The 13755-nt window shown below is 38.4% G+C and overlaps 1 protein-coding gene across 1 annotated transcript in view; it reads left to right on the top strand.

Moving 5' to 3' along the window:
• Positions 1 to 1941: 1941 nt before the first annotated feature.
• Positions 1942 to 13755, top strand: part of LOC144628886 (VWFA and cache domain-containing protein 1-like) — a 19194-nt gene continuing 7380 nt past the window's right edge. Inside the window, exons 1-8 of the mRNA XM_078486996.1 lie at positions 1942 to 2165; positions 3625 to 4218; positions 5474 to 5621; positions 9932 to 10215; positions 11321 to 11456; positions 11935 to 12211; positions 12617 to 12813; positions 13567 to 13647. Coding sequence (XP_078343122.1) covers positions 1995 to 2165; positions 3625 to 4218; positions 5474 to 5621; positions 9932 to 10215; positions 11321 to 11456; positions 11935 to 12211; positions 12617 to 12813; positions 13567 to 13647 — 1888 coding nt within the window. The 5' untranslated portion in view covers positions 1942 to 1994. The remainder of the gene's footprint in view (positions 2166 to 3624; positions 4219 to 5473; positions 5622 to 9931; positions 10216 to 11320; positions 11457 to 11934; positions 12212 to 12616; positions 12814 to 13566; positions 13648 to 13755) is intronic.

The following is a 13755-nucleotide window of genomic DNA, read 5'->3' as shown; positions in this document are numbered from 1 at the left end:
TACTCCTTTTTTATCTTACTGTTTATCACCCCTTAACCCCAGAATTGTCAATTCAAAATTACTCTTACAAACAGTTGCGGAAGGTTTTAACATCGTAGAGAGAAATTACTAGTCCAAGAATCCCACCCACCCCCACACGCGACTCTCTACGTAAAACCAAGGGTTAATATAAGGTATTTTCTTATAATAAAGTGCGCGGACCGTAGTGTTTGGCAATAATAGTGGTTATTGAGGTTGACAGCACACACAAAACAATATCGAAAGATATTCCTCCAGTACGGTTAACGAAGCAAGCTTGAATAGTTTTAAACTGAAGGATTTATAATGCAACTTAATGACTGAAAATGAGCTGCAGTGGCTGTGATTTAAACTTGGTGACTGTGTAGCGCTTGTAAATATGTACGAGTTTGTTAGATAAAAATAACACAAAGCGCCTTGATGACTTGTCAATTGTTCAGACGTCTCGAGGCTTCTGCCTCTTTATTAGTGCATGGATAAAGTAGATCTACTGTTGAAAAACCAGAAACCTCAAAACATCTAGACAGTTGTCAACTATACAATTAGTTCAAACTGCTTTGATTCAGGTTTTAAGAGATTTAACTATGAAAACCATTGTCTTAAACACACAGGAAGTTACAAGAGGCTATGCTCGCGGGAGAAGGGGATAGGGGAGAAGGAGGGATACTTCTTCACATAAGCTTTATAGGTATGTCAAGGGGTATGGTTTTCGAGCCGTTTTGCTCTAAAATAGAGTACAGTTTTTAAGAATATTGATTTGAGACAGGGTGTGCACTCTGAACAAATTAGTTATTGATGGGGTTAATTTAGTATCGACTAAAAAAGCGTTTTTTTAATAACGGGGCCAATATTTTTAATAATTGATATGAATCTTGTTCCAGTCTTTTTGTCGCTTTTTATATGTTTATTCTTAGATTTCTTATATAGCTTTTTTAATTTATTGAATATTTTATTTTATTAACTATTCATTTATATATTTTTACGCAGGACCCATGTTGATAGCAGTTGTTATAACTGAAAGCATTAGGTGTAATTACTCTAAGTACTGTATTGTAAGTAGAGTATTGTAATTAGAGTAATGTAAGTTTGTATTGTAAGTAGCGCCCTTGTGTAAGTAGTGCAATGTAATGTAACTTCCTGTTTTAATGTCCTGTGATAAAAAAAGTTTTATAACTGAAATAGTCATCCTGCATAAATATAATTATTTATTATTATTATTATTTATAACGAAAAATATATATTTCATAGAAGAACTACTTTTGCAATCGTTATTTTTATCCCTGAGAAGTCAAATATAATAACGTCAGGAACATTAATTCTTAATTGTCGACGCAAACTGAAGTAGTTCAAAGGTAGGGTATGATCTGATATATGTTGTCTATTTTTTGGGTCAAGTCTGAAACATAATAATAAAAGTTACATATTTTGGTCCAAAATAGAATAAGGGCTTCCCTAAGCCGCAGAGTCCCCCACGAGACTCCGGGAGCCAATACGCTTTACTGCATGTTGGATGATATCAACACTTTTCACCTTTTGTAATGCGAGTTTGAAGTTGTAAAATATGTATTCATTAATGCTAGAACCATATTTTTCCCGGGCATGTTCCACCTGAATGCTTATCTCGCTAGTTAAACAAAGCCTGCTATTTCTCAATCGCTAGTTTCTCTTCTATGACGAATATTACTAATTTGTATCCGTATTCGTTATAAGTAATGTTTTTTTATTCTTTAAGAGTTATTCCTAGTAGTTGATCTATGTTATATTAACATGTTCTCCAAGTGTAAAACTACAAAGAGCCAGACATTTTTTGTTTCGGTCTACATAGAACTAACTGCATCACAATTCTGATTGGATACAGCTACACAATGGAAATGCGATGTTTTATATTTTTAGAAATTTGCTCACTGTGAAATATTGATGAGTCACGAGGAGAATAATGAGCCTCTTTGGACGAGGAAGTAAAATTATAACTTCAAATGGTTACTAACAGCCAGTCTCGAGGTTCGACTTCGATGTTCGCGATGTTGTTACTCATCGTATGCTTCATTTTCGCGTGTCAAGTTAATTCAAGTCTTCTAGATCCCGCTCTTTTAGGACGAGAGTTGGAGACCTTTGCAGACGACGCTCTTGGCGTGAATGAAATGCAGGTGAGTACAAAATTAGCTTGTATGAGTCGTTTCAATTAAAACAAATATTTATGTTGCAATTCAGCGGGACTAGCGACTGATAACGGCGAACTGACTGTTATCTCAACCAACTGTTTATGTTGCGACTCTCATACGAAAGCTGTCAAATGTAAACTTGTAAAAGCCTATAACCCAATGATGGCTGATTTTTGCAACATTTGTGGCAGGAAATGGGGGTAGTAATATATACGCCTGCTCTTACAATCGCTCAACCTTCCACGTTTGCTCGTCCGATTGACGTATCTCTGCATCAAGACTTAGAAATGTTCTTTCACATTGCATTATTTACGTTTCTTGTGAAGTACTCAATCCACGGCAATTAATTAGCTATACTTCTCTAAGACTTTAGGTTGTTGATAAGAAGTAATCTGTGCCATACTATAAACAGTTTATTCCAAACCGCCACTGTTCTTTTTTGGAATTGCGGGCGTTACAGCACCGTTTAACCCCTAAATGATGAGAATTGTATTAAACAATTTTGTTTTATATGGGAAGAGAAGCACAATTTCCGCTTTAAAGAAGAGTATAAAGGTCAGCATTGACTTCACATCGATCACTTCGATCGACAAGCCGAAAAACACCAGAGTAATAATAACAACTTTATTTAACCACGGTAACAAGTTTAGAGCTAAAAGCTTATGGGGCCGTGTACAAATTAAAAGATGCCACGAGCTTTAATACCTTGATTTCAAACAGTGCAGTAACTTAATTCTTGAATCTTCCTAAGGCTTAGCTTAAAGATTTCGAAGACAAGGAATTCTGGACTTCATGTAATACGCTTTCGAACGATAGTGTTTAATATTTGGTAGACTTGATCGACCTTTGCGAAAACCGGTTTTTACTTTACGATCAATATTTGAGACTCCCGATGAAACGTGGCGTAAAACATGTTACTGTGACAAGGCTCATAGATATGCACAAACCCCGCTTGAGTGGGTTCGAAAAATGACACAGTTTGACCATGTTGAATTCGTTATGGCTTCATTTCATAATTGGAAAATATATCTTTTCCAGAGAACGTATTGACATAAGTGTTACATATTTTGCTAGCATACTTAACAATGAAATACCAAACAGAATCACGCTTGTTTTTTTACAAGCTTTCTGGGCCATGACGTTGCCTTTCCTGAGTGATAATTGATGCAAAAAGTTGGCAGATGAACTACACAATGCGATTTCACACTTTGGAAGTTTAAGGAAAAAGCAAATAAGCAAACACTATTTCAAAACGCTTTTCTTTTAAGTTTTGGATTCTTGGTGGCAGCATTGGCATAAAAACAAAACATACGCTATGCACGCGTGTGTGTACGAGCTTGGCAATAAGAATTGTTTCTGGAAAAAAGGCGCGAATGTAAACGACTTGTTCAATAAAGTTATCCTATTTTGTTATCATTATTTTTTTTTTATTTTTTTTATCTAGTTTGAATTTGACCGACTCCAGTTCAGGGAACACGCAGTAGATGGAGCAACCTTGATAGCTGCTGTCGCCGATAAAGTTGGAAGCAAATTTAAAGACAGATTTAGCGTCGTGAGAAAACTGAAGACAGCGGCTGAAGCTTCGTACGCTAGATCTCAGTCCTCCTCATCGCAATGGGAATGCTGCAAAACGGAGGATACGTCCGACAACTTGGAGTACGACTCCAGATTTCGGCAGAAAGTTGACTTAAGCAAAGGATGCATTGCTATATCAGGAAGTGCCCCAGCTAACCGCAGATACTTGGACGATACATTTGTAGAGGAAATGAGGAAGATTTTTGCTGATCATCCGTTTATCAAGTGGCAATACTTTGGTTCTGAAGAAGGCGTACTAACAAACTTTCCAGCTTTTCAATTAAGCGACGATTGCTCGGGTTATGATCCTCGCTTTAGGCCATGGTACGTGGAAACCGCCACGCCTGAGCCCAATGACGTAGTTCTTGTTATTGATACTAGTGGATCAATGCGTGGAAGTCGCATCAACGTGGCAAAAGACGCTGCGTCAACGGTTTTGAGTACATTGAACCCCAGAGACAGGGTAAGTGTTAAATGAAACACTATCCATCATGGCTGCAAAACGTCAATTTGTTATATATGATATGTTTTTGTTAACATGGTTTAAATCATTGTGTTGTGTTCTTTGGAAAGAAACTTTACTCCCATAATGCCTCTCTCCACTCAGGTGTATAAATGGGTACCGGCGAATTAATGTTGAGGGATGACGCTGGATTGACTAACATCCCATCCAGGAGGGGAGTAGCAATACTCGTAGTCCCTTAATGCTACAGAAATAGGAATAAGTTTCGGCGGTATGGCCACTCTGCTCGACGCAGACCTTACTGTTTTACTTTTAATCTCGTCATAACTAAATTAATTAACAGCCATCACCGTCATCATCAACATCTCCATAATAATCACAATCAACATCAGCACCACCTCATCACCATCGCTGTTTTCTCCACCACAAGCATTAGTGCCATCACCATAACCATTATCACTGCCGTAACCATCGCCCCCATGGGTCATTATCATCATATGACCTTCGTCATCACTTTACCCATATCATCACCATTATTACTATGCTACAACCATTACCACCACCACCACCACTAGCACTGCCGGGGCCATCATTCCCTTGTGTCATTACCATCATGTGTCCGTCATCACCATTTTACCCATATCATCACCATTATTACTATGCTACAATCATTACCACCACCACCACCACTAGCACTGCCGGGGCCATCATTCCCATGTGTCATTACCATCATGTGTCCGTCATCACCATTTTACCCATATCATCACCATTATTACTATGCTACAATCATTACCACCACCACCACCACTAGCACTGCCGGGGCCATCATTCCCATGTGTCATTACCATCATGTGTCCGTCATCACCATTTTACCCATATCATCACCATTATTACCATGCTACAATCATTACCACCACCACCACCACTAGCACTACCGGCGCCATCACCCCCATGTGTCATTACCATCATATCGCCGTCATTATCAAATTATCCATATCATCACCATTATTACCATGTTACAATCATTAGCACCACAATCAACACTACTACTGCTACCATCAGTAGCCCCACTATCACCATTCCCATCCCAATCACCATATCAGCATCACTACTACCACCAGTACCGCCACTACCACTATGACTCCATTACCATTATCAACAACAACAATACCAACACCAATAACCGCCACCACCATCACATTGATGATTTGCTCAATATTGTAATGATTTTGAATGTTTTTAATTCCTTTTCAAGATTGGAGTTGTGTCGTTCAGCACCAATTCAGAAACTCCAGGAAGTAGCAGAAATGATGGAAGATCGTGCTATAGCGAGGGTCTTGCTGACGCCACACCAATTAATCTTGAATACCTTAAAGATTACGTCAGATCGCTTTACGCAACAGGTACATCTGTGTGCTTAGAGTTTTTTTTTAATGTCCGTATCATCTCTTTTTATGTTATAAGAAGGAAATGGTCTCACACAAAAGTTCCATCGAAGGCAGTATTTTTTTTTTTTTTATTGAAGAGAATTAGACTTTACAATATTAATTATTAAAAAAGAAGACGAACAAAAAAAAATACAATATTGATAATACAAAGAAAAATTACACAATTTCACTACATATAAGTACAAGTACAAAGTTGGTTTACAACAGAATGTTTTAAATACAATTTTTAGCGGAAACAAGGGGGAAAAAGGAAGAAAGTAGGAAGAAAAAAAGGAAGAAAGGCGGGTGGCACATTCTAACATTTTGAGGCGGCAGAGCGCATAATGTTGTCCATTTTGATCTAAATTTCGACAAGGTGTTGTTTTTAAAAGCGATTCTGCTTTCACAAAGGATTTTGTCTTTGAGAACGAGATAAAAAATTTTAAAGCTTGGGGGGCTGTTATCTAACCAAGCTTGGAAGATGTGATATTTTCCGAAGATTAGAACATGGTTTAAGGCGTAAAACTTAGTACAGTCTGGTTTATAGCCGTACAGAATATGTGTCACGTTTAAAGAACAATTCTCCGATCGTTTCTCGTTCCACCAAATAGCAATTTCACGCCAAAAATTTTGCGTAATGGGGCATTCATACAAAAGATGAGCTAAAGTTTCGTCGGGAAAATTGCAGCGCTCGCAGCGAGGTGACGTTTTCAGTTCCATTTTAAAAAGACGTTTGTTTGTGGGAAGGATGCCATGAATGATTTTATATTGGAAACATCTTAGTTTGTTTTCTACCGTGACTTTAAAAGGCAATTGGTAGATAGCTTTCGGGGATAAGTTTTTTTCGACTAGTTCTAGTTCTATATTTGGGGTTTTAAGAGCTTTCAAAACAAAAAGTTCGCGAACGATTTTGGCAGTGACATTAGAGGGTGTTAGGTTATCTCTGACAGCCTTATTGGAGGGTATTTGCTGAGTATTTAAAAGGGAGTTTTTCCACCCACTAGGGATTGCAGAGAGGAGGCCGAAATATTTTAAGAAATTCACTTTTAGACCATATTTCTTTTCAAATTCGGCTCTGGAGAAGAACCTACCATCTTCCAGAAGGTCGCGTATTTTAATCACACCCTTTTGATACTATGTCAGAAAAAAGATCGGTTTTCCATCTATTCTAATAAATCGGTTGTTCCAAATGATTTCATTCCCGTATTCATCAGCAGATGAGGGGTCTGTAGAGTGTATCTCCTGCCAGGCCGAAAGTATTTCTTTGTAGAAGGAGGGTAATTCTGAAGGCAGATTTAAGTCATGTATATCAAAGTTACATTCAAAAAGTTTTTGTTTTGTTTTTGTTTTGTTTTTGTTTTTTGCAAAAGTTTTGAGAATAGACAGACATTCATCGGCAGTAATAAGACCTTCGCAGATGCTTTGCTGTTCGGCATTTAGTTTGGGTACCATTTCAGGGTTTAGAAAGCGTTTGCTGGGTTCATTAAATGTGCTAACTTCAGGCAATTGTGAAGTGTACGGCGTTTTGTAAAAATGTTCCATCTCCAATAGAATTTTGTTTGGTTCCACTAGGTACTCATTTTCATCTGTTTTTAATTTAGCAATGTGTTTCCTATTGTGAGAGCGCTTTTCCAAATTGACGAAGTACTTGTTATTCCTTTCACCGTGCTCGTACCACCTTACTCTGCTCCTAATTACAGCACCTTTTGTTTTGCGCTCAGATAAGTTTTTCAGTTCCAATTTAACGCTTCTCGCTTCAGTTGTTAAATTCATATCGTTGGGGTTTTTACCGAGAAGAACATTCAGTTCGTTTAATTTTCGAAGTAGGTCCATTTCTTTGGTCTTTCTGTTTTTGCTAAGGCGTTTTGCAAATCGTATACAGAAATCCCTGATTTCCATTTTAATCATTTCCCAATAAAATCTTTTGTCATCAGTGTAACTGTGCTTTTCTTTTGCGTGAATTAGAAAGAATTTCAGGTTTAAGACAAATTCTTCATTTTCAAGGAGGGAATTGTTGAATTTCCAAAATCCTGGACCAGGTTTTTTCTGTGAATTTTCGTACTGAATTTCGACATAGATTGGGGAATGATCGGAATCATGATATGCTTTAACCTCCGTTTTGCATGTGCGCGGCACTAGGTGTTTAGACACAAGCCAGTAATCTAGGCGGCATTGTATTTTGCCAGAACTGTTGCTCCACGTGAAACGTTGGGAGGAGGGATGATGAAATCGCCAAATGTCAACGAGACCCAAAGTGTTGCGAAGGTCGTTTATGCTATCAATAACGCTTCTTCGGTTGTTTGTATCTTTTCCTCCCGTCTTATCAACACTTTCAAGCGGGCAGTTAAAATCGCCACCAAGGATGATATTGTCGTTAGAGTAGGGTCGCAATTTGTTAGACAATTCATTGAAAAAAGTTTTTTGGAGACTTGGATCATTTGGAGCGTAAATGTTGACAAAACAAAATTCTTCATCTTGTAGCGAAGCCCGAACGAGAAGAAACCTCCCTTTTTTGTCTCGGATAATGTCAGGGTTTTTAATTTTGAAAGTCGGTTTGATTAACACCATCACGCCTCTGCTGTGTTTTGAACCATGGGAGTAGAAAACGTCACCACCCCATTCCGCGCGCCATATGTTTTCAATTTTGTCGTCGCTATAGGTTTCTTGTAAGAAAATTACGTCATATTTACCGTTATGGAGCCAACGAAATAAATTCCTTCGTTTGATCGACTTATTTATACCTCTGATGTTCAGAGAAATACATTTAAGATTCATGTTTGCTTAAAAACATAAATTACTGGGCAACAAATGCGCACCGCTCAAAAGGGATATTTCCCAAGAGATGTGCCCGACTACAACTATTTAAAAACGAAAATAAATTAACATTAAACACACAATAGAAACTAAATGAGCCGACAAGCGGCTTATTGTATAGAAGGGATACTAGAGAATGACTAAAACTCATGAAGATAATTAAAGGTGTCCCCTCTACGCCTCCCCGCGACCTAATTATTTATTCTAGTTTCGTTCAACGTGATGGGAAAAAAAAATTATGTGCAAGGGCGAAGCCTTATTAAATAAAAATATCTGGAAAATACATGGTTTTAGGCAATACATTAAAACTAGCTGTAACCTCAGATAATAAAGAAGTGATTAACCTAGAAATTATCTAAGTCTTCTAAGCTATAGATTCTTTCCGGGGCATCATCAACAGAAATTTTGAAAAAGACTTTACCATCAACTGTCCACACACTGTGCCAATGGTTCAACTTTTTGGTTTTCCAGACTTTGTTGAAAAGTTCGCGGCCTCTTCTGGTGAGGTTCTCATTGATGTATACGATGTCTGCTCCAGGGAAAACATGCTTTAAGCTTTGATTCTTCAACTGCTTGCGAGCGCTGTATAGTGCTTTCTTAGCTTCGTACGATTTAAATCTGGCAATGATTGGCCTGGGTTTGTTTGATTTCTTGTTTGCGGATAACCGGTGGCAGATGTCAATATCATTGTTTCGAATAGGAACGTTGAGCACATTTCCGAGCTTACTAATTTGTTCGGCCAGGTTTTCTTGGGAGCTCTCTGGAATGCCATGAAACTCTAGATGTTTTCTCGAGTACTGTTCTAAGTCGTCAATCTTGTTGATAGCGGTGGCAAGGTCTTCGGCCATTGTATCATTGTCTTCTTTGACTTCTTTGAGATTAGCTTTTAGAGACTTGACATCTTTCTTTAAGGTTTGGTTTTCCTTCACAAGCTTTTCCACTTCAGCTATATGAAAGCTTAGCGATTCGTGTAAATCGGCGTATTGCTTTCGCAAAGTTTGATTGTCTTCTAACAATTTGTTGGTATTGTCTTGTATTTGTGTCAAAATCTCGCGCATATCCGCCATTTCGCTGCTATCGGATGTTGAAGGCATAATTCTTACCGATTTGGCAGGCGGCCAGGAGTTTTGGAATCAGGGGAGCTGCTGCTGCTGCATCTTTCCTGCCGTTTGCCCCGTAAATAAAAGGTGATAAGGCCTTCCTTGCTTTTATCTTCTTCGGTCATCGGGAAGATAAAGAAACGGACTACGGAAAAGTCCGTCCGGCCGCCATGCTGCCGTATCGAAGGCAGTATGGTGTTAAGCCATATGAAAAATCACGTGCTTAACTAAGGCAACAGGATAATGGCCTACTTCATTTCATCCTACAAACTTTGACTTTGACATTGTCAATTTAAGCATTTTAATTGTTTAACAAAATGGCCAATTTTATGTGATCATTTATTGTATGTTCATTCTTTTTCATTTTTGTAGGAGGAACCTATTACGGAAAGGCCTTTAGTAAAGCTTTCGACTTATTGAAAGGTTCTTCCCTTCAAAATACCTTCGCGAGAAAAAAGGTCATCCTGTTTCTCACTGATGGCAAGCCAAGTGATGAAAAACCATCGATTATGAAAATTATCAAGGACAAAAACGCAGAGTTGAACAATAAAGTCATAATTATGACATATGGCATGTTGGTCAATGAGAAGATACTCCTGGACATTGCTAATCAAGATGGCACTTCTTACGGAGTCCCCAAGGCGCCCTTTGTGATTGTAAGTAGATATATGTTTCTTTAACCACATCTGAAGCTAGTGCTTTGCCAGCTAAACAATCATTCAGTCAGTCAGTCAGTCAGACAGACAGATAGACAGACAGACAGACAGACAATCAGACAGACAGACAGACAGACAGACAATCAGACAATCAGACAGACAGACATACATAACCATTTAATTGTCATCATTTAATATAGAGGCAGGGTGGTCCAACGGTTAAAACGCTGTACTACGGGTCTAGCGGACCGGGTTGGAGCCCTAGCAAGGGTCGTTGTGTTTTGTTCATAAGCAACGTTTACTCTCTCGGTGCTACTCTCTCCATAGCAGTAAAATAACCTGGCGATGGGCTAAGATTCCATAAGACTGGAAAAAAATGTTTCCAGTCGCTTTACGCTACCAAAAGCCGGCGGAGATAAGCACCGGCTTAACCCTATTCAGACCGGGCTTTTTTGGACCTTCTCTGGCCCGGGGGGGGGGGGGGAGCAGAATATTTAAGCAATCACAATGAAACTTATAGGATATATAGTATGTCCAAACATCTTCCTTTTGGTATACGTCACGTGGGATGATAACGTCACATCACGTGACAATTACACCATGATGTCAAAACAGCCGCCATCTTGGATCCGCCATGTTGGATTTCAAAATTTTTCCAAAATGCCAGAAAACCACCCACAATTACTGCAAAGCACACAAAATCAATAAAAATGTGCTTAAAAACCGTAAAAAGGTAAAAATTAATTGTATTAAAGTTAATTTTTATTAAAAGAAACACGAAAATTACAAATTTAGGAAAACATGCCTATTAAAATGCCGTTGCCATGGCGATGTTAAGTTTCTGACACAACATCCTATCCTGCCAAATCATTTCCAGATGAATTTTAGATAAACTCAGAAAGTTTGGCAGGGTTTGGTTGAATCTTGAAAAAGTTATAAGCGTTCAAAGTCAGCGCGGGCCTCAAAAGCCCCCCCCCCCCCCCTCCCGGTCTGAATAGGGTTAAGGGACAACCAGACTCCAACACAGACTTGACCTCATCTTAATGAGTTATAAGGAATGTAGCAATAATACTTACAAAAGGTAAAATCTTTTTTCATTTACCAGCCTGGGAAATTTACAAGTATTTCAAACACAAACAATTTGCGTAGCGCCATGGCAACCTACTACGACTTCTTTTCAAGAAATGCAGAGAGCGACAAACCTATCATCTCTATTCCCTACGTTGACGCCTTTGGCGGTGGTAATTATTTACGTTTTATGATATATGTTCTACTCTCAGTCAAACACAGTTAAGGTAATTTACTTAAAATGTATTGCTAAAGTAGAGCCAATCTACCATCGTATAAATGCTTATTCAATTTGCCCAAATTATCCTATGCGGTATTTCGTCCAACAGTATTTTAATACATGCATGCATGGAGGCTAGAAACCACGTGGTCAATAGCATCAACGGTGGACAATGCTGATCCCAAATATGCTGGGTAAAGCTCGGCCGATGCGGGACCATGTTAGTCCAATACTGAGTGATGTACATGTGATACCATTTTTTGTCAGCACTTGACAAATACTGGCGACGCATTTTGCCATTTCCAATGTTAAGGATATTGTCTTATAAACTCTTCCTGAGTTACACTTTAAAAATCTACGTTTCCTTTTATACACTGTTGATAAATCATGTCAAAGAGTTTCAAGATGTTTTTCAACGAATTAAATTGCAGGCCTTCTGACCACAATTTCACTGCCATGTTATTATGATGGAAAGTTCTTTGGTGTGGTTGGTACAGACCTCAGTATGGAAGACCTTCTGTCAGAGATTACGTATTTTCGAGAAGGTCAAGCGAGCTATGCTTTCATGGCGGAGAGTTCTGGTAGGACCATGATGCACCCACTTCTGCCAGCCCCTTCTAATGCAGGTGATAACCCCATTTTTATGGACATCAGGGACCTGGAGCCGCACCCAACTTTCAACTCAGTGGTGTTTGACTCAATGAAAAGGTCTGTGATCTGAAACTTTGCTTATAAATGTACAGTACGGTGCTACTTTTGGACACTCATTTCGAGGAACTTTATTCCAATTACCTAATACCCAAACTGTTACTTTGATTTAGCTCAATAACTGTATCGAAAATTTGTTTATTTATGTCACCTTGTAGTGCAAGCTTACGGCTATCTTCTCCGAGGGTTAAGTACAAACTACACTTTTGCTGCGCCGTAACTGACCACAAAAATGAACTAATGCTGAACTTTTAATATTCCCTTCCTTTACCTACTTTTCTCTCGATCCATGTATGTAGATTGAATCATATAAACAAGCAGCCAAACATAAAAAAACATACTCTAATCTATGAAAGATGTGCAAAAAAAAAATGTGGTTATTTTTGTTTACTCTACTTCACACAGAGGTGGATCGGGTAACGTAACTTTTGTCTCAAAGCGTTATGTGGCCCGCGGAGGTGAAGTATCTGAGGGAGTGACGGTGGTCGAGTTAGAATCGACTTATTTTTGGAGACCAGTTAAAGACACAAACTTTACGGTGGGAGTTGTGGTAGCTACCAATGACAAGTCAGAGACGTTAGCAAAGCAGTCGGTTCCTTCAGGTATGAAAAGAAACGCACTTAAACATGCATTTGCAGTATCTGATGAGAACATCATACCATACCATACCATACCATACCATACCATACCATCCAATGCAATGCGACGCAATGCAATGCAATACAATACAATACTATATTTTAGGAGCGCAAGCGCTCGTTAAAACATGTGCATGAACACAATACCGTAATGATGAAAGAAAAAATGACCATATATAAGCTATATAATATGACAAAAAGGCTAACTACCAGAGCAAGGGGAGACGAGTGGTATGAAGAGGGAAGGAAAAACACAGAAATATTTTATCCTCTTCTGAAAGCAAAATGACAAATTTAAGGAGGCATGAAAACTATAAGTCGTTAGAGGGTATACAAACCTTGAAGGTTGAAAGCAAGAAATAAAGACCAAATAATATAATTTTCACAAGAAGACGAGGTAGTAATTCTTCCTGCCATGACTTTCGTTCGATCACCTTAAGTTCAAGTCCTGCGTTTGGCAAATCAATCTGTTCTGTTAAAAGAGAGCAAGAACCTTAGTACTTGTCTTGAGAGAAAATTTCATTTTGAACATTTACCATCGGATTTACAAAGATTTGGAGTCCCGAAACGTGTAGGATTGCGACCTCATCGAAGATTAGATTTTGATGCACAGCCTCTGCTACCAGACAACAAATAAATTTTAGAATTTGTGAAAGGACTAGAAACTTACGTGACCCGACTAATTTAAGAAAGACTTTGTATACTTTTTCCCGACAGATTTCCAGTTTTTATATCACCGCCTAGACCTGATAAATCCTACCTCACCATGTGTCAACTTTGCAAGATATGCAGCAAATGGTAAAAAAAAAAAAAAAAAAAAAAAAAAAAAAAAAAAAATTTAACCCTCGTCCCTAGTGAAAACCAGTTTGGGGAACTGATTTAAAACGTGAGAAGACTGAAATAAGA

The sequence above is a fragment of the Oculina patagonica genome, chromosome 10, assembly GCF_052425735.1.
Source record: "Oculina patagonica isolate OP01 chromosome 10, crgOcupat, whole genome shotgun sequence".
Classification (NCBI taxonomy): Eukaryota; Metazoa; Cnidaria; class Anthozoa; order Scleractinia; family Oculinidae; genus Oculina; species Oculina patagonica.
This window is presented reverse-complemented; position numbering and strand designations above follow the sequence as displayed.